The 26,852-nt window shown below is 55.3% G+C and overlaps 1 protein-coding gene across 4 annotated transcripts in view; it reads left to right on the top strand.

Annotated features, from left to right (window-relative positions):
• The window catches only part of PPP6R2 (protein phosphatase 6 regulatory subunit 2), a 64,134-nt gene that overhangs the window by 11,524 nt on the left and 25,758 nt on the right, over nucleotides 1–26,852 (top strand). Inside the window, exons 2-8 of one of the 4 annotated variants that reach the window (XM_030959592.1) lie at nucleotides 10,205–10,337; nucleotides 17,937–18,167; nucleotides 21,051–21,237; nucleotides 21,964–22,101; nucleotides 23,499–23,564; nucleotides 24,419–24,531; nucleotides 26,012–26,125. In XM_030959592.1, the coding sequence (XP_030815452.1) occupies nucleotides 18,043–18,167; nucleotides 21,051–21,237; nucleotides 21,964–22,101; nucleotides 23,499–23,564; nucleotides 24,419–24,531; nucleotides 26,012–26,125 (743 nt within the window). In that variant the 5' untranslated portion in view covers nucleotides 10,205–10,337; nucleotides 17,937–18,042. Of the gene's footprint in view, nucleotides 1–10,204; nucleotides 10,338–17,932; nucleotides 18,179–21,050; nucleotides 21,238–21,963; nucleotides 22,102–23,498; nucleotides 23,565–24,418; nucleotides 24,532–26,011; nucleotides 26,126–26,852 lie in introns of all 4 variants that reach the window. The other 3 variants (XM_030959590.1, XM_030959591.1, XM_030959589.1) reach the window with 3 other exon arrangements.

Genomic DNA, 26,852 nt, shown 5'->3' with positions numbered 1-26,852 from the left:
ATGGAAATCAGCGCTTCAAGCACCCCAGGACTTTGTTTTGCTGGTTTAATATTCAAATGCAGCTGCAAATCTCACACTCAAAGGTTAATATTTAATGGGAAGCCCCGAGTCCCCCCAGGGTTCCTTGGGACTGGTGTTGCTTCCGTGGGGTCAGCACAGAGGAGTGGCTGGAAATACCAATCCTGCTGAATTATTGCTGAAATACAGGTCACAAACTGGGAGATTCCTCTGCCCTTAGAGCTGATGTGAGCCCAGCAGCCCACAGAGGTGAATTTTAGGGATGTATTGAGCTCCATGTGCGCCAACTGAGCTGGTAAAAAAGGCCTTTTTTGTGCTGTTCTGTTCCCAGAGCGTTTGGGATCCTTTTCTGCAGCTTTTTCCTGCAGCTTTTGAAGTGCTGCGGTTTCGGTTTCTTCGTGTCTGGGTGTGGAGCAGTTAATTTAAAAAGTAACATTTAAATCAAGAAGCTGTGCAAATTCTGTCTTTAGCATGGGGTAGGGCAGCAATTAGGAGTCTGCTTAACGAGATACTGGGTGAGGATAAGGTTGATGATCAAAACAAAGTACTCCTGATATCATCTCTGTCTTTGGGAGCTTCAGAGGCCGGGAAGGATTAGAAGGAGCTCTTTATTTCGGGTGTAGATTTGTCCAGCACAGAGGCCTTCAAGGGTTTATTGCCAGGGGCAGTTTTTTGTTAAGGAAAAAGCCCAGCACAGCCCCTTTCCATGCAGAGCAGCATCCCACTGTGCCTGTGGTTTTGTGCTGGTGGCTGGGGAACCTCGGGTGGTGCTGAGCTGGGTGGGAGCTTGCAGAGGGATGGGGACAGGCTGGATCCATGGGCTGAGGCCAGCAGGGTGAGGGACAGCCAGGCCAGTTGCAGGTGCTGCTCTGGGGTCAGCCCAAGCCCCTGGAGCGTTCCAGGTTGGGACAGGGGGACTGGAAAGCTGGGAAAGGCCCTGGGGGTGCTGTGCCAGCGGCTGGACACGAGGCCAGGGGGGCAGGAGGCCGATGGGCACGGCCCCAGGGCAGGGACTGTCCCCTGTGCTGGCCCTGCCCAGGGACCCCTGGAATCCTGGGGGCAGCTCCGGGCCCCTCCTGCCAGGAGGCGAGAGCCCTGGAATGGAGCTGGGAAGGGGCTGGAGAACCAGGAGGCTGGGGGAGCTGGGAAGGGGCTGGAGAACCAGGAGGGGCTGAGGGAGCTGGGAAGGGCCTGCCAGGAGGGGACAGCCGGGGGAGCTGTGCTCCAGGGCACAGGGACAGGAGCACAGGGAACGGCCTCAGGGGGGATTTTGGGGAAATTCCCCCATGGAAAGGGCTGTGCAGCCCTGGCACAGCTGTCCAGGGAGCTTTGGAGTCCCCATCCCTGGACTGGATGGCTTTGGAGGGCTTTTCCAACCTTAACGGTGCCAGGATTTTGTAATGCAAATGCAGAGATCTCTTTAATTTGTCAGATATTAAGGAATAATGAAGAAATTCATCTTCATAGCTACCAAGGGGAAAACAAAAGGAGATTCTTGGCAAAGTGGTGAAATATTTTGGTTGAAATTTTATCTGTGAATTTTAAGTGTATGCAAGTGGTTTTCAATAAGCAGCTTGGGGCAGGGAATGTCTCAGGGAGCTGAAATGCCTCTTTTGGGGATGTGTAGCAATGATGAACCCCCAGTGAGTTGGGATCACTGCCTCCAGGCCTCTGGTGTGTCCTGCTTTGCCTTTAGTCAGGGATTCCAAAAAGAATTGAGCAAATGAGAGAGGCAGGGAGCAAAGGGAAAGGTGCTGAATGAGGATGGAGTTATGTAAAATCCTGATGTCAAAGGAGCTGTTTTAATTTTGTGCTGCCACTTGGGAGGGGTCCCAGAGCTGCAGAGCTGTCCCTGGGGGAGAACCTTCCACAGGTCCTGTCCCTTGGCTGTTCCTCATGGCTGGCGCGGGATGGGCTCTGGCATGGTGTAATTTGAGAACAGAGGGGCTGGGTTCATGGAATTGTGGAATCCCAGACTGCTGTGGGTGGGAAAGGACCTCAGAGCCCCTCCAGTGCCACCCCTGCCATGGCAGGGACACCTTCCACTGTCCCAGGCTGCTCCCAGCCCCATCCAGCCTGGCCTCGAGCTGCAGGATTTGTATAGGAAGCATTTCCTTTCCTCCTTTGGAGTTTCTCACCATCCTTGGTGCCTCCACCATTGCTCTGAAGAGAAATCCACAAAGGTCTTGGATTCAGTCTTTGCTGTGTTAAAGATGAATATGGGAATTGTTCCATCTTGGAAGCAGAGACAGAGTGTGTTGCTCAGGAGTCTGAGGTGGGAGCCTAAGGAGGTTGAGAGAGCTCTGAAATAACTGAGTAGCTCATGATTCTCTTCCCCTGGCAGACTGAATTCCAGAATCCCAGAAATACTGAGGCTGGAAAAGCCCTTTGGGATCACTGAGTCCCAGCTGTGCCCAATGCCCACCTTGTCCCCAGCCCAGAGCCCTGAGTGCCACCTCCAGGAATCCCTTGGACACCTCCAGGGATGGGGACTCCAAAGCTCCCTGGGCAACCCTTGCCAAGGCCTGACCCCCTTTCCATGGGGAAATTCCTGCTGAATTCCTGCAGGATGGTGACTTCTTGTCTCCCTTGTTCAGCACTCACAGGAGGAGGACTCCCAGATGTGCCTGCAGCCGCCATCAGGGCTGACCTGAGACATTTACAGGGTGCTCTGAATTCTGGACAGTGTTTGCTTCTCTCTCAAGGAAATTTGGGTCCTTTTTAGGGAAGTGAAATCGTGCAGTCGAAAAATGTTGATAACCCAAACGATCCAGTTTCTTGGGGATAAAAATACTGGCGAGTGTAAATTGTTGTGAGGTGGCAGTGGGGTGTTATGTATGAGCCTGGCACCGCTCCTCGCCTGCTTTCCTGGGAGTGCTTGACAGGTCTGGGAATGGATCAGGGCTGGCTTCCAGCTGGGCAGGGAGGCAGAGCTGTGTGGCAGGAGGTGAGAAAGGGCTGCGAGTGACCCTGGCCCTGCCCTGGGGGTCACCAGGCAGCGGTGGGACACCTGGGCACCCTCCATCTCCCTGCAGGTGATGCACTGCAGGCTCCAGCTTCTTCCCAGGGAGCCCTGGGCTGGGATAACCATAACAATAACAGCAACAGCAGTGCCTCTGCTTGCAGGTGTGGGCAGTTCATTGCCATCAGTAACTGCACAGGGAAGTCCTGGGCTGTGTTTCCTCATCCAGGGCTGCCTGACCTTGGGGAGGGACCTGCTGTGGTTTAGGTGTCTGACTGGAAAGCCACAGCAGCTGCACGTGCATCCTGTGGTGTACCTGGAATCACAGAATCAGGGAGTCTTCAGAGCAGGAGGGGACCCACAGGGGTCACAGATCCAGCTCCTGGCCCTGCACAGACACCCCAGCAATCCCAGCCTGTGCATCCCTGGCAGCGCTGTGCAAACGCTCCTGGAGCTCTGGGGCTGTGCCCGTTCCCTGGGGAGCCTGGGCAGTGCCCAGCACCCTCTGGAATAGAGCCCTTCCTGATGGCCATGCTATCCCTGCCCTGGCACAGCTCCATGGCGATTTGAAAAGATTTGGAGCAGGCTCTGGCAGCACTAGGTGCTGGTTGTGTGCTGGATCAGCTCCTGTGGAAGATTCCCAGAGCTTGGCCAAGAGTTTAAAATAGTAACTGGTCTTGGTGGCTTCTCCAGTTACCAGGATCATTCCAGGGATCTCATGATTTGCATATCGTTTTCCAAATGTCCACATGCAGAGGAAAAGAAATTTGCTGTTGCTCTGACCCTGAGGTGATGAAGGAAGAGTTGAAATGATGTTTGTCAGGAGTGGATTTAGGGATGAGCTGGGGCTGGGAGCAGCTGGCAGCATTCGGGCAGAGAGGGGTGGGCTGGCTGCTCCTCCACGGGGATGGAACCGGAACTCCAGGAAACTGCCAGAGGGCAGGGTAAGGTGGGATACTGGGGAGGAATTCCTGGCTGGGCTGGGATTGCCAGAGCAGCTGGGGCTGCCCCTGCATCCCTGGCAGTGCCCAGGGCCAGGCTGGACACTGGGGCTGGAGCACCTGGGCCAGTGGGAGGTGTCCCTGCCCGTGGGCACCCCCTTGTCTTGTCCCTCCAGGCCTTGTCCCCAGTCCCTCTGCCGCTCTCCTGGAGCCCCTTGAGGCTGTGGAAGGGGCTCTGGAGCCTTCTCTTGTGCAGGTGAGCACCCCCAGCTCTCCCAGCCTGGCTCCAGCCCTGGAGCAGCTCTGTGCTCTCTGGACTCTGTCCAGCAGTTTGTCTCAGCTGTTGTTTATTTACTGTTAGAACCAGTGCCTCTGGGAATATTTCAATTCCTGAATTATGGTTGAGGTTCAGAAGAGTTGGTGGAAGGATCTTTATGTATGTATGTATTTATTTATTTATTTACTGGAGATGAGGAAGCAGCAGAGACCAGAGCCCATCCCAGTGACCCCTGGGCTGTGTGGAGTCAGGGATGGGCTGCAGGAGTTTGTGGGTTAGAACTAACCAGGACTATCTGGAGTGACCATCCTGGTCAGTTGGTGTTTGTGGTCACTTGGCCGTTCTGACTGAGCATTGCGGCGGTGCCTGTGTGGTTTTACAGCTCTTCCACCCTTTAGTCCCTGAATTCCTGGCAGAGACAAGGAGGCTTAGGGAAGAGCTGCAGGTGTCAAGTTCAGCAAATCGATGCAGGTGTTGATGGTATCAAACCCCAGAAAATGGGAGAACCTCTGGACCATTTTTCCCAGTCTTTGCATCACTCACTTCTGCTGGAGAGAAGAAGCTGAAAAGTCCAACTGTTTTAGGCTGGGATAATTTTTTTCCTTTGAGTGTATTTAGCCATGGAAGAGGCTGCCCAAGGAGCTTTGGAGTGCCCATCCCTAGAGGTGGCACTCAGGGCTCTGGGCTGGGGACAAGATGGGGATTGGGCACAGTTTGGACTGGATGGGCTGGGAGGGCTTTCTCAACCTCAGGGATCCTGGGATTTTGTTGTGGCTGCTCTTGAAGCAGGTGGGAAGAGGCTCAATAAATCCCAAAATTCATGTGAGTGGACATTGATTAGGGAATAGTTTGTGGTTGTTCCATTCTCCTGTCAGCAGTGCAGGTACCCTGGGAAATGCTGCTTTTCCTTAATTCCAACAGCTCAAACGCTTCCTTTATCAGTGAAATCTTGAGGGAAGTTCTAACTTATATAAAAGGTTGAATTTAGCTCATCTGGGCTGATAGTTCTGATCAACCATGATAAAGTAACTGAGGCAGTGGGAAGACTTGAAATTTTGTTAAAAATAGTTGGGTTTTGTATGTGCCTGTCCTTTTCCAAATGCTCCCATCCCACTGCTGCCTCCTGGGATGTGCCATGAGATGTATGGGAAAGGCAGGAATTCTGTTCCTCTTGTGAAGCTCATGTTTAAGGGTTAAATGGAACTTTTGATTGTTTTTATTGAGGAATTCCTGATTGTCCTCATTCTTTTCCAGTTCCTTTTGCAGACAATGAACCTTTACCTTGTAGTTGGCTCAGAGCAATGGTGGATATGGATTTGCCTCCGGGAAGGGGCACTGCAGCCTCTGTGCATCCCTTCTCCCTGGTTAATGGGCACTGCAGCCCCTGTGCATCCCTTCTCCCTGGAGAAGGGGCACTGCAGCCCCTGTGCATCCCTTCTCCTCAGGGCAGGGGCACTGCAGTCTCTGTGCATCCCTTCTCCTGGTTAAGGGCAGGGGCACTGCAGTCTCTGTGCATCCCTTCTCCCTGGTTAATGGGCACTGCAGCCCCTGTGCATCCCTTCTCCCTGGGGAAGGGGCACTGCAGCCCCTGTGCATCCCTTCTCCCTGGGGAATGGGCACTCCAGCCTCTGTGCATCCCTTCTCCCTGGGGAATGGGCATTCCAGCCTCTGTGCATCCCTTCTCCCTGGGGAAGGGGCATTCCAGCCTCTGTGCATCCCTTCTGCCCACCCTGGGAAGGGGCACTGCTGCCTCTGTGCATCCCTTCTGCCCAGGGAAGGGGCACTGCAGCCTCTGTGCATCCCTTCTCCCTGGGTAAGGGGCACTGCAGCCTCTGTGCATCCCTTCTCCCTGGGTAATGGGCACTGCAGCCTCTGTGCATCCCTGGTTAATGGGCACTGCAGCCTCTGTGCATCCCTTCTCCCTGGGGAATGGGCATTCCAGCCTCTGTGCATCCCTTCCCTGGGAAGGGGCACTGCAGCCTCTGTGCATCCCTTCTGCCCAGGGAAGGGGCACTGCAGCCTCTGTGCATCCCTTCTGCCCAGGGAAGGGGCACTGCAGCCTCTGTGCATCCCTTCTGCCCAGGGAAGGGGCACTGCAGCCTCTGTGCATCCCTTCTCCCTGGGGAAGGGGCACTGCAGCCTCTGTGCATCCCTTCTCCCTGGTTAATGGGCACTGCAGCTCTGTGCATCCCTTCTCCCTGGTTAATGGGCACTGCAGCCTCTGTGCATCCCTTCTCCCTGGTTAATGGGCACTGCAGCCTCTGTGCATCCCTTCTCCTGGCTCCCCTGGAGCAGCAGGCACAGAGCAGGAGGAGCCCCTGGCAGGAAGATCAGGTGGGATCTCAGGAACAGGTTGTTCCCCAGAGGGTGCTGGGCACTGAGCAGGGCATGGTGCTGGCCCTGAGGGTGCCAGAGCTTCAGGAGCGTTTGGACAGCGCTCCCAGGGAAGGGATCTCGGGGGTCTCTGCAGGTGATCCCTGTGGATCCCCTCCAGCTCAGGATATTCCATGACTCCAAGGACAGTTCTCTGCTTCCATCCATGTGCTGGGTGTTGAATTCCCAGCTCCCTTAAGCAGAGGGGCACAGGGAAGGATCCAGGCTCTGCCAGAGCCCATCCCTGGCCCTGCTGGTTGGACTCAGGGATCCTGGTGCAGGCTCTGGGATGGCTCTGAGTCCTGTGTCCAGCAGGGATGTGTTACACACACAGGAGCTGCACACGTTCTCACAGGAACAGCCACAGCAACAGTGGATCTGCTCCTCCTGGGCTCTGCAGATCCTCCAGCAGGGCTGCTCCAGGTGGAACTTCCCTGAGGAGAGCTTGGGAGGGGAGCTGGGATGTATTGAACAGTTGTTCATGACTTGCTAATGTGTAAATGCTTTTCCAAAGGCACTGGGGAGGTTTTTAGTGGGTTTTAGTCTGCTCTGTAACGAGTTTTCCTTAATTTGTTCATATTATTTGGGCCGTGTCTTTCCAATGACAGCCACAGCTCTTTGTGGATATTTGGGATATTTGGGACCAGCTGCTGTCTCATGGAAGGAGCTGCAGGTCAGCAGCCTCTTGAACTGCTTTGGCTTTTGCTCCCACCAAACTTGGGGTGAGTCCTGTGGGCGTTTGGCCAATGTCCCTCCCGAGGGGACACGGCTCTGTTTGTGCTGCCCTGTCGGTCCTGGCACCTTGGCAGGGTTTGGCTGCCGTGGGAATAAAGCTGGATGGGAGGGAATTGTGATCATCAGCGGCTGTGCCAGCCCCTTGGCCCTGAGGAGCACTGCCAGCAGCTGCTGCTGTCACCAGGCGTGTCCCTTGGCCAGCAGATGTGTCCTGGTGACAAAGGAGTGACATGGGGTGGTGGCAGGAGTGCTGGCTGAGATGACACAGCAGTGACACAGGGTGGTGACAGGAAGTCCTGGCTGTGGTGACACAGCAGTGACACAGGGTGGTGGCAGGAGTACTGGCTGAGATGACACAGTAGTGACAAAAGGTGGTGGCAGGAGTGCTGGCTGAGGTGACACAGCAGTGACAAAGGATGGTGGCACACACAGGGAGTGCTGGCTGAGGTGACACAGCAGTGACACGGGATGGTGGCAACACAGGGAGTGCTGGCTGAGGTGACACAGCAGTGACATGGGATGGTGGCACACACAGGGAGTCCTGACTGAGGTGGCACAGCAGTGACATGGGATGGTGGCACACACAGGGAGTGCTGGCTGAGGTGGCACAGCAGTGACATGGGATGGTGGCACACACAGGGAGTGCTGGCTGAGGTGGCACAGCAGTGACATGGGATGGTGGCACACACGGGAGTACTGGCTGAGGTGGCACAGCAGTGACATGGGATGGTGGCACACACACGGAGTGCTGGCTGAGGTGGCACAGCAGTGACATGGGATGGTGGCAGGGAGTGCTGGCTGAGGTGGCACAGCAGTGACATGGCATGGTGGCACACACGGAGTGCTGGCTGAGGTGGCACAGCAGTGACATGGGATGGTGGCACACAGGGAGTGCTGGCTGAGGTGGCACAGCAGTGACATGGCATGGTGGCAGCAGTCCTGGCTGAGGTGGCACAGCAGTGACATGGCATGGTGGCAGGAGTCCTGGCTGAGGTGGCACAGCAGTGACATGGGGATGGTGGCAGCACACAGGGAGTCCTGACTGAGGTGGCACAGCAGTGACATGGGATGGTGGCAGCAGCAGTGACAGGCATGGTGAGTGTCCTGGCTGAGGTGGCACAGCAGTGACATGGCATGGTGGCAGGGAGTGCTGGCTGAGGTGACACAGCAGTGACATGGCATGGTGGCAGTAGTCCTGGCTGAGGTGGCACAGCAGTGACATGGAATGGTGGCAGCAGTCCTGGCTGAGGTGGCACAGCAGTGACATGGCATGGTGGCAGTAGTCCTGGCTGAGGTGGCACAGCAGTGACATGGCATGGTGGCAGCAGTCCTGGCTGAGGTGGCACAGCAGTGACATGGCATGGTGGCAGCAGTGCTGGCTGTGTCCGGGGTGTCCCTGGAGGCTCTCCAGAGCCGTTCCCAAGAGGATGTGACAGAGCTCAGGGTTGCTGGGGTCGGCCAGGCTGAATCCCTTGGTGTCCTGGCTCTGCAGGGACGTGCAGTGCCTGTGGGAACTGATGGAGGGAGGCTCAGGTTGGATACTGGGAACAAATTCCTGCCTGGGAGGGCAGGCAGGCCCTGGCACAGGGTGCCCAGAGCAGCTGGGGCTGCCCCTGCATCCCTGGCAGTGCCCAAGGCCAGGCTGGACACTGGGGCTGGAGCACCTGGGACAGTGGGAGGCGTCCCTGCCATGGCAGGGGTGGCACTGCAGGGGCTCTGGGCTCCTTTGCCACCCAAACCATTCCAGGACTCCATGGTTGTGGAATGCAAAGCCAACTGAGACTAAGACAAGTTCTCCCTTCCAATGTCCCCATTGCTCCCTGTCCCAGCTTCTTCTGTGCATTCCATGTGTTCTTCCATGGCTCTCCAGCCCTGATCTCTCCAAAGCATCAGTGTCCATTTAAGCCAGAGCTGTGCAGTATTTTATGGAACTCTTGGCATTTGTGGCCCAGCAGAGAATTGCTGAGGAGGTTCTTGTTGGAGGTGTCCCTGCTCATGACAGGGGTCAGGCTGTGCTCCAGGGAACAGGGACAGGAGGAGAGGGAATGGCCTCAGGCTGGGCCAGGGAAGCTCAGGGTGGATGTCAGCAGGAATTTCCCCATGGAAAGGGAGATCAGGCTTTGGCAGGTGCTGCCCAGGGAGCTTTGGAGTGCCCATCCCTGGAGGTGTCCAAGGAATTCCTGGAGGTGGCACTCAGGGCTCTGGGCTGGGGACAAGGTGGGCATTGGGCACAGCTGGGACTGGATGGGCTGGGAGGGCTTTTCCAGCCTCCCTGAATCTGGGATTCTGTCAAAGACTTTTGGGCACAGATTCTGGGGAAAAGGGTGACAAAGTTTAGAAATAAAACCCTGAACAGTTTTTGTTCAGATCAATGCCCTTGGTTTGGATGAATGTTGTACCTGCAGTTAAGTAGTCACTGATTGGATGATGAGGAAAACATTTATTTTCACATGACATTTAATTTCCATTTGATGTGGCAACCTGCTGCTGGCTGGTCTCTGTCTGGGTGTATCCCACAGCACACCAGGAATTCCTGGATTTTAGGAGATTGGTTAAAGCCCAGCTTGGAGTTGTGGGGGAGCTCATGGGCTGAGCCAGGCTTAGCTCTTCTCCTGTGATCCCCTTCCACTGTCTGTGGTTGTTCTGAGCCTCATCCAGCCTGGCCTTGGACACTGGGCTGGGCAGTTCACATTTGCCCAGTGCTGCAGGAGGGGGGGAACTGGGATAACTGGGAGGATCCTGAGTGGCCTGATTGGTGATTCCTTGGCAGGGACTGTCAGTCCCTATGACCTTCCTTTGTGCTGATTGATTCTGTGAAAGTTCATTTAGGGAAAAAAATAAAAGCCTTTGGCCCTCAGGTACCTTTGGTTAATAGTAACTTTTAAAAATCTTTTCCAGGATTGGAAGCTTGCAAAGGAATTCACACTGGATGAAAACCATTTCCTGAAGCTGGGTCTATTCCAGGAACTGTAACCCAAATGTTTCTCTGTCCGTGGAGGAGATTTCACATTTGAAGAAACTTCTACTGAAGGTAGGAACATCTCCCTGTCCTTTTGTCTTGGGATGGTTGGGTGGGAAGGGACCTCAGAGCCCCTGCAGTGCCACCCCTGCCATGGCAGGGACACCTCCCACTGTCCCAGGTGATCCAGCCCCAGTGTCCAGCCTGGCCCTGGGCACTGCCAGGGATGCAGGGGCAGCCCCAGCTGCTCTGGCAATCCCAGCCCAGCCAGGAATTCCTCATTGCCAAGATGCCATCCATGCCTGCCCTCTGGCAGTGGGAGCCATTCCCTGGGTGCTGTCCCTGCAGGCCTTGGCCCCAGTCCCTCTGCAGCTCTCCTGGAGCCCCTGCAGGCCCTGCCAGGGGCTCTCAGCTCTCCCTGGATCGTTCTCCTCTCCACGGGGACATTCCCAGCTCTCCCAGCCTGGCTCCCTGGGAACTGAGGGGCTCCAGCCCTGGAGCAGCTCCAGGTGCTGCTGCTGTTGGCCCCAGGGCTGCTTTGCAGGTGGGGTCTCACCTGAGCAAAGGGGTAGAATCCCCCCTCCCCTGTGGGATCAGCCCAACACTGGGAGACTTCTGGCCAGGGCCTGTGAAGTTCCTCATTTAGGGACCAATTAATTCCCAGTAATGAGGATGAGCTCTGTGATGCTGGGTGCTCAGTTCTGGTGGCTGCTCCTGGGATTGATCCTGGTATTTAATACCTTGAGTCATCTGAGAGGGAATTGTGGAGTCCCAGGGATGTTCCTGGTGATGGAATCTATTCTGAGGAGCTCAGTCCTTGTCCCTGTGCCATCCTTGAGCCTGGGCTGCCTTTTTCCCCATGGAAAGGGGGTCAGGCCTTGGCTGGGGCTGCCCAAGGAGCTTGGAGTGCCCATCCCTGGAGGTGCCCAAGGAATTCCTGGAGGTGGCACTCAGGGCTCTGGGCTGGGGACAAGGTGGGCACTGGGCACAGCTGGGACGGGCTTTTCCAGCCTCAGGGATCCTGGGATTCATGGTGTGCTGGCCAGGAGCCTCCCTAAAACCAGGTTCAACTGGGAAAAAGTGCCTCTCAGAACCTGAGCTCAGGTCCATAATGGCTGGAAAGGGCATGGAACTCCTCTTTCCCTGTTCTCCTGGGCACGGCTGTGGCTGTGGCAGGAAATTCCCTGTGGAAGTGCCTGCCCTCATCCTGGGGCAGGAAAAGGGAACAGGGTGGGATCTCTCACCAGAGTTCCCAGGGAGGAGTGGGAACCATCCCACAGAGCAGCTCAGGGCTCACAGCAGGAGCTGCCCTCTCCTGCAGCAGCAGTTCCCTTGTGGATTCTCTGCCCTGGCATTCCCTGGAGGTGTGGGAGCAGCAGGATCCTTCCAGTGCCAGCAGTGGAGTGGCTGACTTGGGCATTTTCCTCTTGGGAATTCTGTTGGGAAAAGCTCCCCTAATGCTCCAAAGGGAGAGATTTTATGTAAAAAAAGTTCTCCTATGGAAATAGGTGATGAGTTAAAGATGCACAGATTGGAATGGTTAGGTGGGATATTGGGAAGGAATTCCTGCTGGGAGGGTGCTGAGGGCTGGGATGGAATTCCCAGAGAAGCTGTGGCTGCCCCTGGATCCCTGGAAATGTCCAAGGCCAGGCTGGATGGGGCTTGGAGCTCCCTGGTCTTGTAACAGCTTTGGTAGGCCCAGCCTAATTATTTTTGTGTCCCAAGCAGATGTTGATTCCCTGCTGTTCCTCTTGGGAACAGTGATCCTTCTGGAATCGCTCCCAAATCCACTGGTTTGGGATCTGCCTGTGCCTTTTCCTTTTTCTAGTTCGTGTTTATTCATTTCTTCCCTTTCATCCCGCTGCTGAGCTGCTGAGTCACCAAAGGGAGGGAGTTTTGCTCTAAAGCTGTTTGGGAATTCCATGCCCAACCCTTCCGTGGGAATTCAGCTGAGCCATTGATCAGCCTGGCCTTGTCCATCTGTGTTTTCCAGGTGGATTTTCCAGTGGTGGAACAGTTTGCTGGAAAAGCTGATTTGGGGGTTCACGTCCGCAGGTTCAGTGAAGTGAGATTTTATTCCCTGGAGCTGAGATAACTGTTACGGGATAACTGGAATTAAAGGTGGAGACTTCTTGGATGGATGTGTGGTCCTGGTGTTCTCCAGACTTCTTCCCATGCTGGAATTGGAGGGAATTCCCTACGTTTTTGGGGGGTTTTTTGTTGCTTTGTGTAGCTAAGCTTAAAATGATTTATTCTTATGGAGGAAATAGGGGAGATTTTGTATTAAAACTTGGTAAAAAAAAGAATAAGCTTGAAATTCCCATCAGGAATCTGTGTCTGTCCAGGCTAAAATCCACCCTGGATGGAACTGGGACCTGTTCAGCTGGGCCAGAGCTGCTGGAGTTGGGGTTGGCTTTGGGATTTTGTACTGGATGTTACCGGGATGGCAGGAGGATCCCAAAACTCTTTTTGAGAATGTCCCTCCTTCAGCACTTCCATGTGCCTCCACCTAGTAAAAACATTCAGTGTTTTATTTTAGCAGGAATGATCTTAAATGGGCCTAAAAAATCAGAAAATCTTGGGAGTTTTGTCCTGATTTCCAGGTTCAATTACCTGGGGGTTTCCTGCCCCTCTGTGTTCACTTTTCCTGGCACTGGAGTGCACAGAGCATTTTGGAAAGGCTGGAAAATGCTGTGCCTGTGTTTGCTGAGGCTCAGGGGGGCCCTTGGTGACACACACCTGGCTGGGAATAACCCTGGGAGAAATCCCAGCAACCCAGGGGCCGTGGGATCAGGGAGGCTGGGAAAGACTCATGGACCAGGATGTCACCTGGGAGTGACCCTGTCACCAGCACCACGCCCCCGGGTCCCCTTGGAGTCACCTGGGAGTGACCCTGTCACCAGCACCACGCCTCTGGGTCCCCTTGGAGTCACCTGGGAGTGACCCTGTCACCAGCACCACGCCTCTGGGTCCCCTTGGAGTCACCTGAGGGTGACTCTGTCACCAGCACCACGCCCCCGGGTCCCCTTGGAGTCACCTGGGAGTGACCCTAGCACTGGCACCACACCCCCGGGTTCCCTTGGAGTCACCTGGGAGTGACCCTGTCACCAGCACCACGCCCCCGGGTCCCCTTGGAGTCACCTGAGGGTGGCTCTGTCACCAGCACCACGCCCCCGGGTCCCCTTGGAGTCACCTGAGGGTGACCCTAACACTGGCACCACACCCCCGGGTTCCCTTGGAGTCACCTGAGGGTGGCTCTGTCACCGGCACCATGCTCCTGGGTCCCTTTGGAGTCACCTGAGGGTGACCCTAGCACTGGCACCACACCCCCGGGTTCCCTTGGAGTCACCTGAGGGTGACTCTGTCACCAGCACCACGCCCCCGGGTCCCTTTGGAGTCACCTGAGGGTGACCCTAGCACTGGCACCACACCCCCGGGTTCCCTTGGAGTCACCTGAGGGTGGCTCTGTCACCGGCACCATGCTCCTGGGTCCCTTTGGAGTCACCTGAGGGTGCACCTGGCACTGACACTACGCCTCTGGGTCCCTTTGGAGTCACTTGAGGGTGACCCTGTCGCTGGCACCACGCCCCCAGGCTGCTTCCCTGCTGTTCCCACTGCAGTCCCCAAAGGGAGCCTTGGTTTCCTGGAGTTGCCAGCAGCAGGAGGCTGGGTGATCATCCATGAAAAATAAATAATTAAAGGACAAATTCCCCATTGGAATTCCCAGCCAGGAGCTCCTCGGGCTCAGAACATTCTGTGTAAAACACTGATGTTGTCCTTTATGCAAATGAGCAGCTCTGGGGCAGGTACTGTCCAGGACACAGCTCTGGGGAGGGTGGAAAATGAAACAAAACTAAATACAATAAAATAAAATAACACAAAATAACACATAACAAAATAAAATAAAATGTGTCCTCTCCCTAGCTCCTGAGCAGATGGAGAAGGAGAAAAAGAACAGAGCAGAGGTGGCAAAAGGGGTCCTTTGTTTGGGGGTTTTAACAGCAAGTGCATTACTTGTTGGAACTTTCTATAAACTCAGCTGGAATTCTGTTGGCAGGGAATTGAATATTCCCAGCCCTGAGGAGGCAGGGTTTGTTAGTCTTGGAATTCTGTGTTGGAACAGGGAGATTAAATATCTCCTGCATTGTCCCACAATTGAAACACCCCAACACTGTTTTTTATCATGAATAGGAATTAATTTATGGGTTGGAAACTGGTGCTGCTGTGCTGGGACAGGGGGCTTCAATCCAGGTGGGGCCCAAAGACACACCTACAGAAATCACCTTCCCTGGTGCCTCGGGCTGGGGGAGGGCGGGCATGGATGGGATACTGGGAGGGAATTCCTGCCTGGGAGGGCAGGCAGGCCCTGGCACAGGTGCCCAGAGCAGCTGGGGCTGCCCCTGCATCCCTGGCAGTGCCCAGGGCCAGGCTGGGCACTGGGGCTGGAGCAGCCTGGGACAGTGGGAGGTGTCCCTGCCATGGCAGGGGTGGCACTGCAGGGGCTCTGGGGTCCCTTCCCACCCAGCCCATCCCAGGATTCCCTGAGCTGTAGTGCCCACCCAGAGGATCTGTAATTGCTCTTGTTAATGAGCTGTCCCAGAGCCTGGTGCCCACAGGGGTTGCTGTGGGGCTCTCCTTGGCTGCAGCCTCGCTGCTCCTTCCCAGCCCTGCAGCTCCTGCAGAGCCTTGGTGGCAAGCACAGGCCTTGGGGTGGCGCTGGAATTTCCCTGCATGGGGCTGGGAGATGCTCCCTGGAATGTATCTCAGGTCCAACCCCACAGCAGGTACTGACACAGAGCTGCCCTCCTGGAGCCCTCGTGGGTGTTGCTCTCATTGGATATTCCAGAAATAAAATCAGCAGCTGGGAAGGGCTGTGAGTGTCCACCTGAAAAAGGGAAAACATCTCTGCTTTGCTGGTGGCGAGAGTGACCTAAATTTAAGCGCTGAGATGGAAGAAGTAGAAGATACTGTGGAATCAGAGAGTTCTGGAATGGGTTGGATGGGAACCTCCAGTGCCAGCCCTGCCATGGCAGGGACACCTCCCACTGTCCCAGGCTGCTCCAGGCCCCGTGTCCAGCCTGGCCTTGGGCACTGCCAGGGATGCAGGGGCAGCCCCAGCTGCTCTGGCAATTCCAGCCCAGCCCCTCTGCACTCCCGCAGGGAAGGTCAGGCAGCTTCTCCTGGAGATGTATAAAAAGCTCAGGAAAGCTGTGGAATTGCTAGGATTACAATGGGTGTCAGTTTGGAAGGTGAGAATTCTGTGTGGATTCCACACCAATGGAAGGACTGTTTCTGCATTTGGGTTGACTGAGCCCCCAAACCTCCTTCACTGAAGGCCTTTGGTGCCAGATTTTCCCTCGGTGAATTTATAACCAGGCAGAGATGGTTAAAAATACCCAAAGAACAGTTTGTGAGGAACACACCGAGCCCAGCAGTGCTGTCACTGCAGTGTCACGTAGGTTGAACATTCAGATGGCTGCTCCCAACTCCAAAATTCAGTGCTAGAATCCCAGAATCCCAAAATCCCTGGGGTTGGAAAAGCCCTCCCACCCCATTCAGTCCAATTTCTGCCTGACCCCCACCTGTCCCCAGCCCAGAGCCCTGAGTGCCACCTCCAGGAATTCCTGGGACACCTCCAGGGATGGGCACGCCAAAGCTCCCTGGGCAGCCCCAGCCAAGGCCTGACCCCTTTTCCATGGGGAAATTCCTGCTGCTGTCCAACCTCACCTCCCCTGGCCCAGCCTGAGGCCGTTCCCTGTGCTCCTGTCCCTGTGCCCTGGAGCACAGCCCGACCCCCCCGGCTGTCCCCTCCTGGCAGGGACTTGTGCACAGCCACAAGGGCCCCTGAGCCTCCTTTGCTCCAGGTCAGCCCCTTCCCAGCTCCCTCAGCCCTCCTGGTTCTCCAGCCCCTGCCCAGCTCCCTCAGCCCCTCCTGGGGCTCCAGCCCCTTCCCAGCCCCATTCCCAGGACAGGCTCCAGCCCCTCCAGAGCTCTCCAGAGCTGCCCCCTGGATTCCAGGTGGGAAAAACCTGATGTGTACAAGAAACTTAGTTTTTCCCCTGTTCTTTGTCTTGATTCTGTGAATGCTTCATGTGAAGACTCACTGTGGAAGTTTCACCCTGAAGGACTGAGAGGTTTAAAATCTAATGGGAACATTGGGGTCTTCAGCTTTTAACAAGGCCCTGCTCTGGTGACTGGAAGGCAGAGCCCCCTCAGTGTCATTCCTGGGGGAAAATGGGTTTTTAGGAGGACAATGTCCAGGCTGTCCTGTAGCTGATGGTATGCAGAGTGCGACCAGCAGAGGATCAGACACAGGGACATTTTTGAATGCTGGAAAAAGCCAAAGGAATGGATGGAGAGAGTTCTGTGTGCAGAAATGGGGATGTGGGTTAGGTTAAAAACAGCCTTGTGATCCTGGGTATGGAATCACATGGTGCTGCTGGATCATCTGGGAATGTGGCACAGGGACACGGCTCAGCCCAGGGGCTGCGTGTGCAGAGTGTGGGAGCCAGGGCTGGCACTGCCCAGGATGTGTCCAGAGGGAGCTGTGTCCCTTGTGTCCCTGGGGATGACAGCCCCTGCCTGCTGCTTGTGTTAATGGCTGCAGAGGGACTGGGGCCAAGGCCTGCAGGGACAGCACCCAGGGAATGGCTCCCAGTGCCAGAGGGCAGGCATGGATGGGATCTTGGCAATGAGGAATTCCTGGCTGGGCTGGGATTGCCAGAGCAGCTGGGGCTGCCCCTGCATCCCTGGCAGTGCCCAAGGCCAGGCTGGGCACTGGGGCTGGAGCACCTGGGACAGTGGGAGGTGTCCCTGCCATGGCAGGGGTGGCACTGCAGGGCCTCTGGGGTCCCTTCCCACCCAAACCATTCCAGGATTCCATGAATTCTGTACCTGGTGCTGTGGCCAGAACAGGACTGTGAAGGGTTGTTGAGGAGCTGAGGTGAGATGGTGAAGGGCAGAATTGGAAGAGGAAATGTTAAGCAAGAGGAAGAGCCCTGGAAGAGTCTCCTAGGAGTGGTTTGATCAGTGCCTTGCTTTGGTGTGACTCACAGCTTTTCCAAAATTTCAGGTATTAGGAAAGCAAAGTGGAAAAACATCATTAATAGAACTCACACAGAGAAAAATTGGGATAACTGAAGGACAAACTAGGGTCGGGGTAGGAGAGGATGGAAAGGGAGGATTCAAAGTGCAGTGCCCCAAGAGCAGCCCTGAGGGGCTGGAGTGTCCAGGGAATGGAGCTGGGAAGGGGCTGGAGCCCCAGGAGGGCTGAGGGGGCTGGGAAGGGGCTGACCCTGGAGCAAAGGAGGCTCAGGGGCCCTTGTGGCTCTGCACAAGTCCCTGCCAGGAGGGGACAGCTGGGGGGGTCGGGCTGTGCTCCAGGGAACAGGGACAGGAGCAGAGGGAACGGCCTCAGGCTGGGCCAGGGCAGCCTCAGGGGGGATTTTGGGGAAATTCCTTCCCCAGGAGGGTTGGAAAGCACTGGATGGGCTGGAGTCTTCATCCCTGGAAGTGTTCAAAAAATGTGTGGAGGTGGCACTTGAGGACACGGGGTGGCAGTGGATGGGGTTGATGGTGGGACTCGATGGTCTCAGCGCTCTGACCTCAGCAATCCCGTGATCATCTCAGTAGATGTGGAGCAGTAACCAGTGCTTTTGTGACCCCAGCCAGTCGTGTCCCATCACCATGTTCTGGAAGTTTGATTTGAACACAACGTCACACGTGGACAAGCTGCTGGACAAGGAGGATGTGACCCTGGAGGAGCTGATGGACGAGGATGACGTCCTGCAGGAATGCAAGGCCCAGAACCGGCGGCTGCTGGACTTCCTGTGCCAGCAGCACTGCATGGAGCAGCTGGTCACCCTCATCACCCACGAGCCCCCCGTGGACATGGACGAGAAGGTCCGATTCAAGTAGGTATTGGATCCCTGCTCCCGTGGGACATGCCAGCCAGGGGTTCCCGGGGCTGAAAACAGGGATTCCACCTGGCTTCTGTCCTACCATCAGGGGTGGCACCTCCTCGGAGCGAGGGAGGCTTTGAGCACTGGGGATGTTCCAGCTTTTGGGGTTTGGAGGGAATTGGTTTGGTTTTGATGGTTTGACATTGAGTTGGTCTCCAAAAAAAATCCTGTTTCAAGTAATGTCTCCAAAAAAACATAGCTCAGGTAATGTCTCAAATAATCCAATCTGAAATAATGTAAAAAAAATCCTATCTCAAATTAAGTCTCAAAAAAATCTTATCCTGCTGTTGCCTCAAAATCCAAAGGCCCCCGAATAGGTTTTTATAGGAAAGGGAAGCACAAGAGGTAGAAATCTCTGAACTCAATGGGTTTCCAATCCCACAGAACAAAGTGAGCAGGAAAATGAATAAAATCTGGGGTATTTTCAGTGTGCTGCCCTTCCATATCCTGCTGGTTTTAGGGATCACAGCTTTGGGCAGGCCCTGCCTCGCTCAGACCACGCTGAGCTCCTCACAGGGGTTTGCTTCTCACCAGAGTTGTGTTTATGTATTTTTAACCCAATGTATACTCAAAAATATTGACATTTGGGTTTGGGGAGTTTGTTTGCTTTTGTGAAGTTCTTACAAAGTTTCTATAAAAATAAAAGGCTGCTCTAACAATAAATAAATGAAACTGGGCAGGTTTTTCCTGGTGGGGACGGATCAGGGCTGGGGTTGCTGGAAAGCCACAAAAGTGCCACGTTCAGGTGTGATTTTGGGTAAGAGTTGATAATGGTGTGGGGTGGCTGTTCCCAGGTGAGTGAATGCCCAGGAGTACGTGGGGTAATAACTTGGAATATCCTGTGGCTGCTGTGCCAGGATCCTGCTCTGAAGGGTGAATTTGGGACCCACCTGCAGAGCTGCGTCAGCCCTGGGGCCAGCAGCAGGACCTGGAGCAAGTGCAAGGGGCTGGAGCCCCTCTGCTCTGGAGAGGCTGGGAGAGCTGGGAATGTTCCCTGCAGAAGGAAGGGGTCCAGGGAGAGCCTCCAGCACATTGCAGGGCCTGCAGGGGCTCCAGGGAGCTGCAGAGGGACTGGGGCCAAGGCCTGCAGGGACAGCACCCAGGGAATGGCTCCCACTGCCAGAGGGCAGGCATGGATGGCATCTTGGCAATGAGGAATTCCTGGCTGGGCTGGGATTGCCAGAGCAGCTGGGGCTGCCCCTGCATCCCTGGCAGTGCCCAAGGCCAGGCTGGACACTGGGGCTGGAGCACCTGGGACAGTGGGAGGTGTCCCTGCCATGGCAGGGCTGGCACTGCAGGGGCTCTGAGGTCCCTTCCCACCCAACTCATCCCAGGATTCCATGATTGTTACCAAACAGGTGAAGAATGAGGAAAGGGGGGCACAAGGACAGAGGTTTCAAGAAGAAAATTCCTGCTGGGACACCGAGGGCTGATGTTCATGGAGAATTTTCTTGGCAGCTCTTGGGACTCCCAGGCAGAGCAGGCCCAGAAGCGTCTCCAAAGCCTGGAGAGGGGAAGGAGGGTTTGAGCTCATTAGAAACCAGGGAGGCTTTTGGGATAAATAAAGGCTGAGCAGGAAGAATGGACTCTGTGTAAATCCAGATGGAATCCCACTTTGGCTCTTCAGGAAAGCTTATAAAAGTTGGTGAAGTAGAACAGGGAGAAACTCGATAGCTTTAGAAGGATCTGGGGCTGGGGATGCGTGGAGAGGGGATCATCCAAGGGCTTTATCCCTGGAACAGTGGGATGGAGGTTCATAAAGTTCAGAGGGGAAATTGCAAAGAAGAAAAGTCCCCGGTAAATCCCCATCCAAACAGAACTTGTGGAATGAAACACCTGAAGGGAGGCTGGAGCAGGAAAGGAGAGTGTGAATTTTGGGTCTGCCAGTGAGCTGCTGAGCCCAGGGCTGAGGGAAGCTCAGCTTGCAGGGTCAGAGGGGGAGTTCGGGTGAGGTGAGGTCCCTGCAGCCTGGGAACCTCCAGGGCTGGGATGTAGTGCCAGAACGGGAATGGTGAGGGGTTGGGGCAGACCTGGGGCTGTGAGGGCTGCAGGAGCAGAACCTGCTGGGACAGGGAGAGCTCCCATTTCTCCCCTGTCCATGGGATGTGTATCCCAGCGAGGCTCTACACGCAGATCTTCAGGAATTGTAGATGTTTTTTGCTTGGAATGAGCCAGGAAAAGGAGAAAAGAGTCCTGGTGTCCCCTTGGGGCTGTAAGGGATGGAAGGGCTGGAAGGTCCCTCTGTGGTGGTGACAGTGACATCCTCAGCCTCAGCTCCTTGGGCAGCACCAAACCTGCAGTAGTAGGGCCTGAGGGGCTTTTGGAACCTCCAGGGCTGGAACTGCAGGAACAGGAGGAGGCTGCTGGGGGAGGGACTGGTGCAGGGAAAGGGTCAGAGCTCCCAGCTGGCCTGGAAGTGACTTGTCCTAGTGGCTTGTAGGGAATGCAGAGATTGGGAAAGATCCTGGTGTAGAAACGTGGTGTGGTCACAAATCACTAATAACCCATTGTGGGAAAAGTGTCCTCCCCAGAGGGAATCAGTCATGGGATGGGTTGGCTGGGAAGGGCCTCAGAGCCCCTCCAGTGCCACCCCTGCCATGGCAGGGACACCTCCCACTGTCCCAGGTGCTCCAGCCCCAGTGTCCAGCCTGGCCCTGGGCACTGCCAGGGATGCAGGGGCAGCCCCAGCTGCTCTGGGCACCCTGTGCCAGGGCCTGCCCACCCTGCCAGGCAGGAATTCCTTCAGTTCCTGAGGTGTTTGTGGAGGGCAGATCCCCAGAGAGTTCCCATCTCACCTGTGGTGGCTCTGGGTGTGTCACTGCAGGTATCCCAACACGGCCTGCGAGCTGCTGACGTCGGATGTGCCGCAGATCAACGACAAACTGGGCGGGGACGAGACCCTGCTCAACATCCTCTATGACTTCCTGGACCACGAGCCCCCCCTGAACCCCCTCCTTGCCAGCTTCTTCAGCAAGACCATCGGGAACCTCATTGCACGGAAAACAGAACAGGTGGGGATGGCTCTGTCCCCATCCAGGGAATTCCCTGGCACTGCCCGTGCTGTGTCCTTGCTGTGAGCTCGTGGTACTCCTGGACTTGGGTTTAAGGTTGGAGGTGAAATGGGGTCCCTGGAAAGTTCTCAGAATTCCTCAGTGCAGGAACATGCTGGTGTGGACAGACTCTTCCCAGAGTTTTGGGTTGGGATCTGCCACGGCTGGGATATCCCCATGGCACAGCTAAAGCTTCACTTTTCGTGCCAAGGCATTTTGAGGATCATCAGAGTCATCCCAGTCCATAAACAAGGCCTCAGGCTCATCCTTATGGAAGGGGTTGCTGAGGCATGGGCTGAACAGGGATTCAGGAATACTCACATCCCAATAAATACCAGGGTTGTAAATGCTGCCTGGTAGGGAGTTTGAGAGGAAAGGAAAATCCTCCAGCTTCACTTGTTTCCATGGCATTGGGTTTCTCTGTGGCACAGAGGGGAGAAAAGTTGGCTGAAAAGATCTGATTTGGTGTTGCCTTGGAATAAGAATTATTCTCTTGTTCCCTGGAGAGTTCCCAGCCCAAGGTCAGTGGTTGAGACACAAAGGAGAAGCTCTGGGAGCTGGAGGGAGTTGTGAGGGAGTTGAGGGGGATCTGTGAGGGAGTTGTGGGGGATTTGTGAGGGAGCTGTGGGGATTTGTGAGGGAGCTGTGTGTCCTGCTGGCAGCTGATGGAGGCTCCTGTTTCCACAGGTGATCTCATTTTTGAGGAAAAAGGACAAGTTCCTGAGCCTGGTGCTAAAGCACATCGACACCTCTGCCATGATGGACCTGCTGCTGCGCCTCATCAGCTGCGTGGAGCCCACGGCGCTGCGCCAGGACGTGCTCAACGTGAGGGCCTTCCCCACCCGGCCCCTGTCCCTGCCTGGCTCAGGACAGATGGGGCCTGTGGGTGTTTCATCCCAGGAGCAGATCCACCCCTCTGGCAGCTCCTGTTCCCAGGGCTGAGGTCGCTCCATGGGGTCCCTCAGCCCCATTGTGGCTCCAGGGCAGCAGCCTGGGTCACTCCTGGCAGCAAAGGGGTTCCTACTCGTTTTTCCATGGGGTAACCTCTCTTTAGTCCAGCTGGAGAGCTTGGAGAAAGGGAAACTGTGTTTTCCCAGTGTTCAGAAATCCAGACATTGATTGGGACAGTAATTAGTGTAATTCCTTATTACCATGTTCAAGGAATCATAGAGTCAAGGAATCCTGGAATGGTTTGGGTTAGAGAGGACCCCAAATCCCATCCAGTGCCACCCCTGCCATGGCAGGGACACCTCCCACTGTCCCAGGTGCTCCAGCCCCAGTGTCCAGCCTGGCCTTGGGCACTGCCAGGGATGCAGGGGCAGCCCCAGCTGCTCTGGCAATCCCAGCCCAGCCAGGAATTCCTCATTGCCAAGATCCCATCCATGCCTGCCCTCTGGCAGTGGGAGCCATTCCCTGGGTGCTGTCCCTGCAGGCCTTGGCCCCAGTCCCTCTGCAGCTCTCCTGGAGCCCCTCAGGCCCTGCCAGGGGCTCTGAGCCCCCTCAGAGCCTTCTCCTCTCCAGGTGAGCACCCCCAGCTCTCCCAGCCTGGCTCTGGAGCAGAGGGGCTCCAGACTCATCCCTGGAAATGTTTTTCCTTGTAATGGAAGTTTGCTCATTTCCCAGGCAGCTGAGTTTGGGCATTGTTGGGATGAGTCTGGGGGATGTCAGACATGCAGCAGTTTTCCTGGAACAGGAATGGGATGTGAATGGAAATGGGTGGAGATGAGGGGCTGAGCCTGCACGTAAGGCTGGGAGGGAGTAGTGGCAGGGAGCCTTTGGAGAGGACCTTCCTGGTTTGCCTGGGCCAGAAAGGGGGATAGGGAATGGTTTGCATGGAGAACAGGAAGTTGTGGGGCAAGGTGAAGGTGCCGTGACAGCTGTTCCAACATCTGGCAGGAGGTGGAATTGCTGAGTGTGAGCAGCAGGAAGAGCAGGAGCTGCTGGGAGAACGTGGTGGGGTTCTGCCACCACTGCTCAGATGAGGCTGAAGCATTCCATGTTTTCCAGAGGGGCCTGCGTGTTAGTTCCATGGCAGGATGCAAATCCAAATCCTTCCCCGTCCATGCTGATGCAAATCTGAATCCATCCCTGTCCCTGCCTCAGGGATGGGATTGGAGAGGGAAGGAAGGGCTTCCCGTTCCTGCACAGCTTCCCAGAGCCCCTCTTGCTCTGAGTTCCCGGACATCCATCGAGGATTTTCTCTGCTGCTCTTTTCCCTGCAGTGGCTGAATGAAGCCAGGATTATCCAGAGACTCGTGGAGCTGATCCATTCGAGCCAGGATGAGGATGTGAGTGGCACCAGGGCTGGGGATTTGGGGGGCTGGATCCTGCAGGGTCTGGGAGATTTCCATTTGCCTTGTCCCGGTGACCTGTGGAGGAGCCACCGGGGATGGCCTTGGGATGTCCCATCTTCTGCTCAGCACCAGATGAGGGGTTTTGGAGTGGTTTCATCTGCTTTTGACTTATTTTACTCCAAATTTCTTGGTTCTGCTGCTTCAGTTCATCTCAGTCCTACAGCCAGTGAGAATTTCCCTTGCGATTAGGGAGGAACCTGCTGTTCGTGGAAGATCTTTTTAAATCACTTTATGCCATTTTCATATCCTTATGGCCCCAAGTAGGAATTCAGTTGTAAAGTCCAGAAAATGCAGTTCTCTGAGCCCAATTCCCTCAGCTCATCCCAAGCAAACTTCCCTCTGTGAGGGGAAAACTGGGAACATCCCCATGGATTTGTGTTGGAGCAGATGCTGAGGTACAGCAGCTCCAGAGAGGCTTTGCCTGATGGCCAGAACCGGAGGATGAATTCCTCAAACACCCCTGGAAAGCCTTTTAAATCGCAGGAATGAAATGGTGAAGGGTTTTCTCAAGCAGGAAAGCTGAGCAGTGGGAGGAAGGATGGGATGTTTGTGTTGCAGATGTGCAGATTAGCAGGATTGAGGAGAGAAAAAGGAGTCCTCACCCCTGAGCTCCTGAATGGTCACGTTTGGGCCAATCTCCTTTGAGTGCAAAGGCTGTTGGTGCTGCAGCTCCAGGAGTGTCCAGCCCTGAGTGACTCCAGGGGGAGCAGGAGTGGGGTTGATCCCAGTGAGAGCACTCCCAGCCTGGCTTGGTCCCGGCGTTGACGCTGCTCCTGTCCTGTTTCCAGAGGCAATCCAACGCTTCCCAGACCCTGTGTGACATCATCAGGCTGAGCAGAGACCAGAGCACTCAGCTCCAGGATGTCCCGGAGCCAGATCCACTTCTCACAGCACTGGAATCGTGAGTACGTGCTGGGGGCACTGGGTGCACTGGGAGTGGCTCCTGGAGTGCTCTGCAGGGAGCAGACAGAGCAGGGATGTGCCTTTGGAGCTGGAGCACCTCTGAATGGCCTCTTCAGTGATCTGGGGGTTGGGGCTCTGTCCAGAGGCAGGATAGGGGGTCAGGGAGCCCAAAGGTCCCAGCCTGATCCAGGGCAAGGCAAAAACCCAAGGAATTCCAACCTGGAGAAGGGAGGGTTGTGTGGGGACCTCACAGCACCTTCAGGGTCTGAAGGGATCTCAAAGGAATCCCAGGACCTTTAATGAGGGCTGTGATTCCCTGCAGTGGCAGGGGTGATGGCCATGGATGACATGGTACTTACAGACTTTTTTGGTAATTTTAGGCTTTCTTTGTAGTTTTGGAGAGGGCTGTGGGACCCTGCACTTCCAGGAACCATCTCCAGAATTCCTGCTCAAAATAAAGGAGCATTTTGGGCAGAGGGGTTCTCTTACTCCCTTTTCTGCTGAAGGTCACAAAGCTCATTACCCTTCCTGGCCAATTTTCCCAGCATTACAGTGACCTTTTGGGTTCTGGATAACTTTTATCATTCCTGAGCCAGGAATGAATGATCAGCATGAAGGAGGTGGGATCAGGGAATGAGCCCCAAATCCAGGTTCAGGAGCTGCTGACTGGGTGCAATAAAGGGAATTTGGTTCATTACAGAAAATTGCCTCCTTTTCCTGCCTCTGCCTCCCCTGCTCTGCTGACAGAGGGTATTTAGATGCTCCTTATTAAAATAATCCTCCCTCATGAATTATTCAGCTGTTTTTACATTTTTGTCTCATATTTTATTTATACCCATGGAAAGGAGACTTTTTGAACATTAGAAAGTAGTCAGGATTGGGCTGTGAACTCCAGGATTGCTGGGTTTGGCTGGACGTGGGGCTGGGGAAGGCAGGGAAGGGAAAGGGACTTCCTCAGGGCTGGATTTCGGGGAGCTGTCCCTGAGGGACAGAGCTGGGATGTGGTGGGGAACAGGAGCTGCAGGAACTGGAGCAACAGCTGGCAGAACCAAAGGACACAGTCTTAAACTGCGCCAAGGGAAATTCAGGTTGGATAGCAGGAAAAAGTTTTTCCAGAAAGGGTGATAAAATTCTGGAATGGGGAGGTGGTGGAGTCACCATCTGTCTGGGGAGGTGGTGCAGTTACCATCCCTGGGTGTGTTTAACAAGCCTGGATGTGGCACTGGGTGCCAGGGTCTGGCTGAGGGGTTGGAGGTGGACTGGACTCGATGACATTGAAGGTCTCTTCCAACCCGGTGATTGTGTGATCTGGGGAGCAGGACTGGCCTCAGCCTCCTGTTCCTGCCACCCGTCATTCCTTGGTGTGGCACAGGGCAGTGGGAAGAGTGGGATCTTCCCTTTGCCTGCAGTGGCTGCCCAGACAGTGCCTGGCGGGTGCAGCAGGCGCAGCCCCGTGTGAGTGAGCCCTGTGTCCCCAGGCAGGAGTGCGTGGAGCAGCTCCTCAGGAACATGTTCGACGGGGAGCAGAGCGAGACCTGCATCGTCAATGGAACCCAGGTGCTCCTGACGCTGCTGGAAACGCGGCGCTCCGGGTGAGCTGGGACCGCCGGGATTGCTGGGATTGCCGGGATTACCGGGATCACTGGGATCTTCAGGGTCACTGGGATTACTGGGATCACTGGGGCACTGGGATCACTGGGGCTGCTGGGATTATCAAGATTACCGGGATTGCCGGGATTATCAGGATCACTGCCGGGATTACTGGGATCACTGGCATTGCTGGGATCACTGGGATTACCAGGATCACTGGGATGACTGGGATTACCAGGATCACTAGGATTACTGGGATTACTAGGATCACTGGAATTACCGGGATCACTGGGGTCACCGCGATCACTGTGATTACCAGGATCACCGGGGGCTCCAGGCTGGGCTAGGGGTACAAAGGGAAAGGCACTGCCCAGACACAGGGAATGGCTTCAGGCTGCAAGAAGGGAGTCCTAGATGGGATATTGGGAGGGAATTCCTGGCTGGGAGGGTGGGCAGGCCCTGCTGCCCCTGAATCCCTGGCAGTGTCCAAGGCCAGGCTGGACAGTGGGGCTGGGAGCAGCCTGGGACAGTGGGAGGAACAAACATTTGTTAGGTAACTCTTGCTGAGCCGTTTTCTTTGGAAGTGTTTGGGAGTTTGGAACTCCAGGAAGCACTTTGGGAATGTGGTTTGCCAGCTCTGCTGGGAGGTTATTTCTGGTCAGCTCCTCCTGAGCTCAGCACAGGTTTGGTTGTGTGAGCAGCACCTGGGAAATGATACCAATATTAACT

The sequence above is a fragment of the Camarhynchus parvulus genome, chromosome 1A (assembly GCF_901933205.1).
Source record: "Camarhynchus parvulus chromosome 1A, STF_HiC, whole genome shotgun sequence".
Lineage (NCBI taxonomy): Eukaryota > Metazoa > Chordata > Aves > Passeriformes > Thraupidae > Camarhynchus > Camarhynchus parvulus.
The sequence above is the reverse complement of the archived record's forward strand: the minus strand, read 5'-3'. Positions and strand labels throughout refer to the sequence as shown.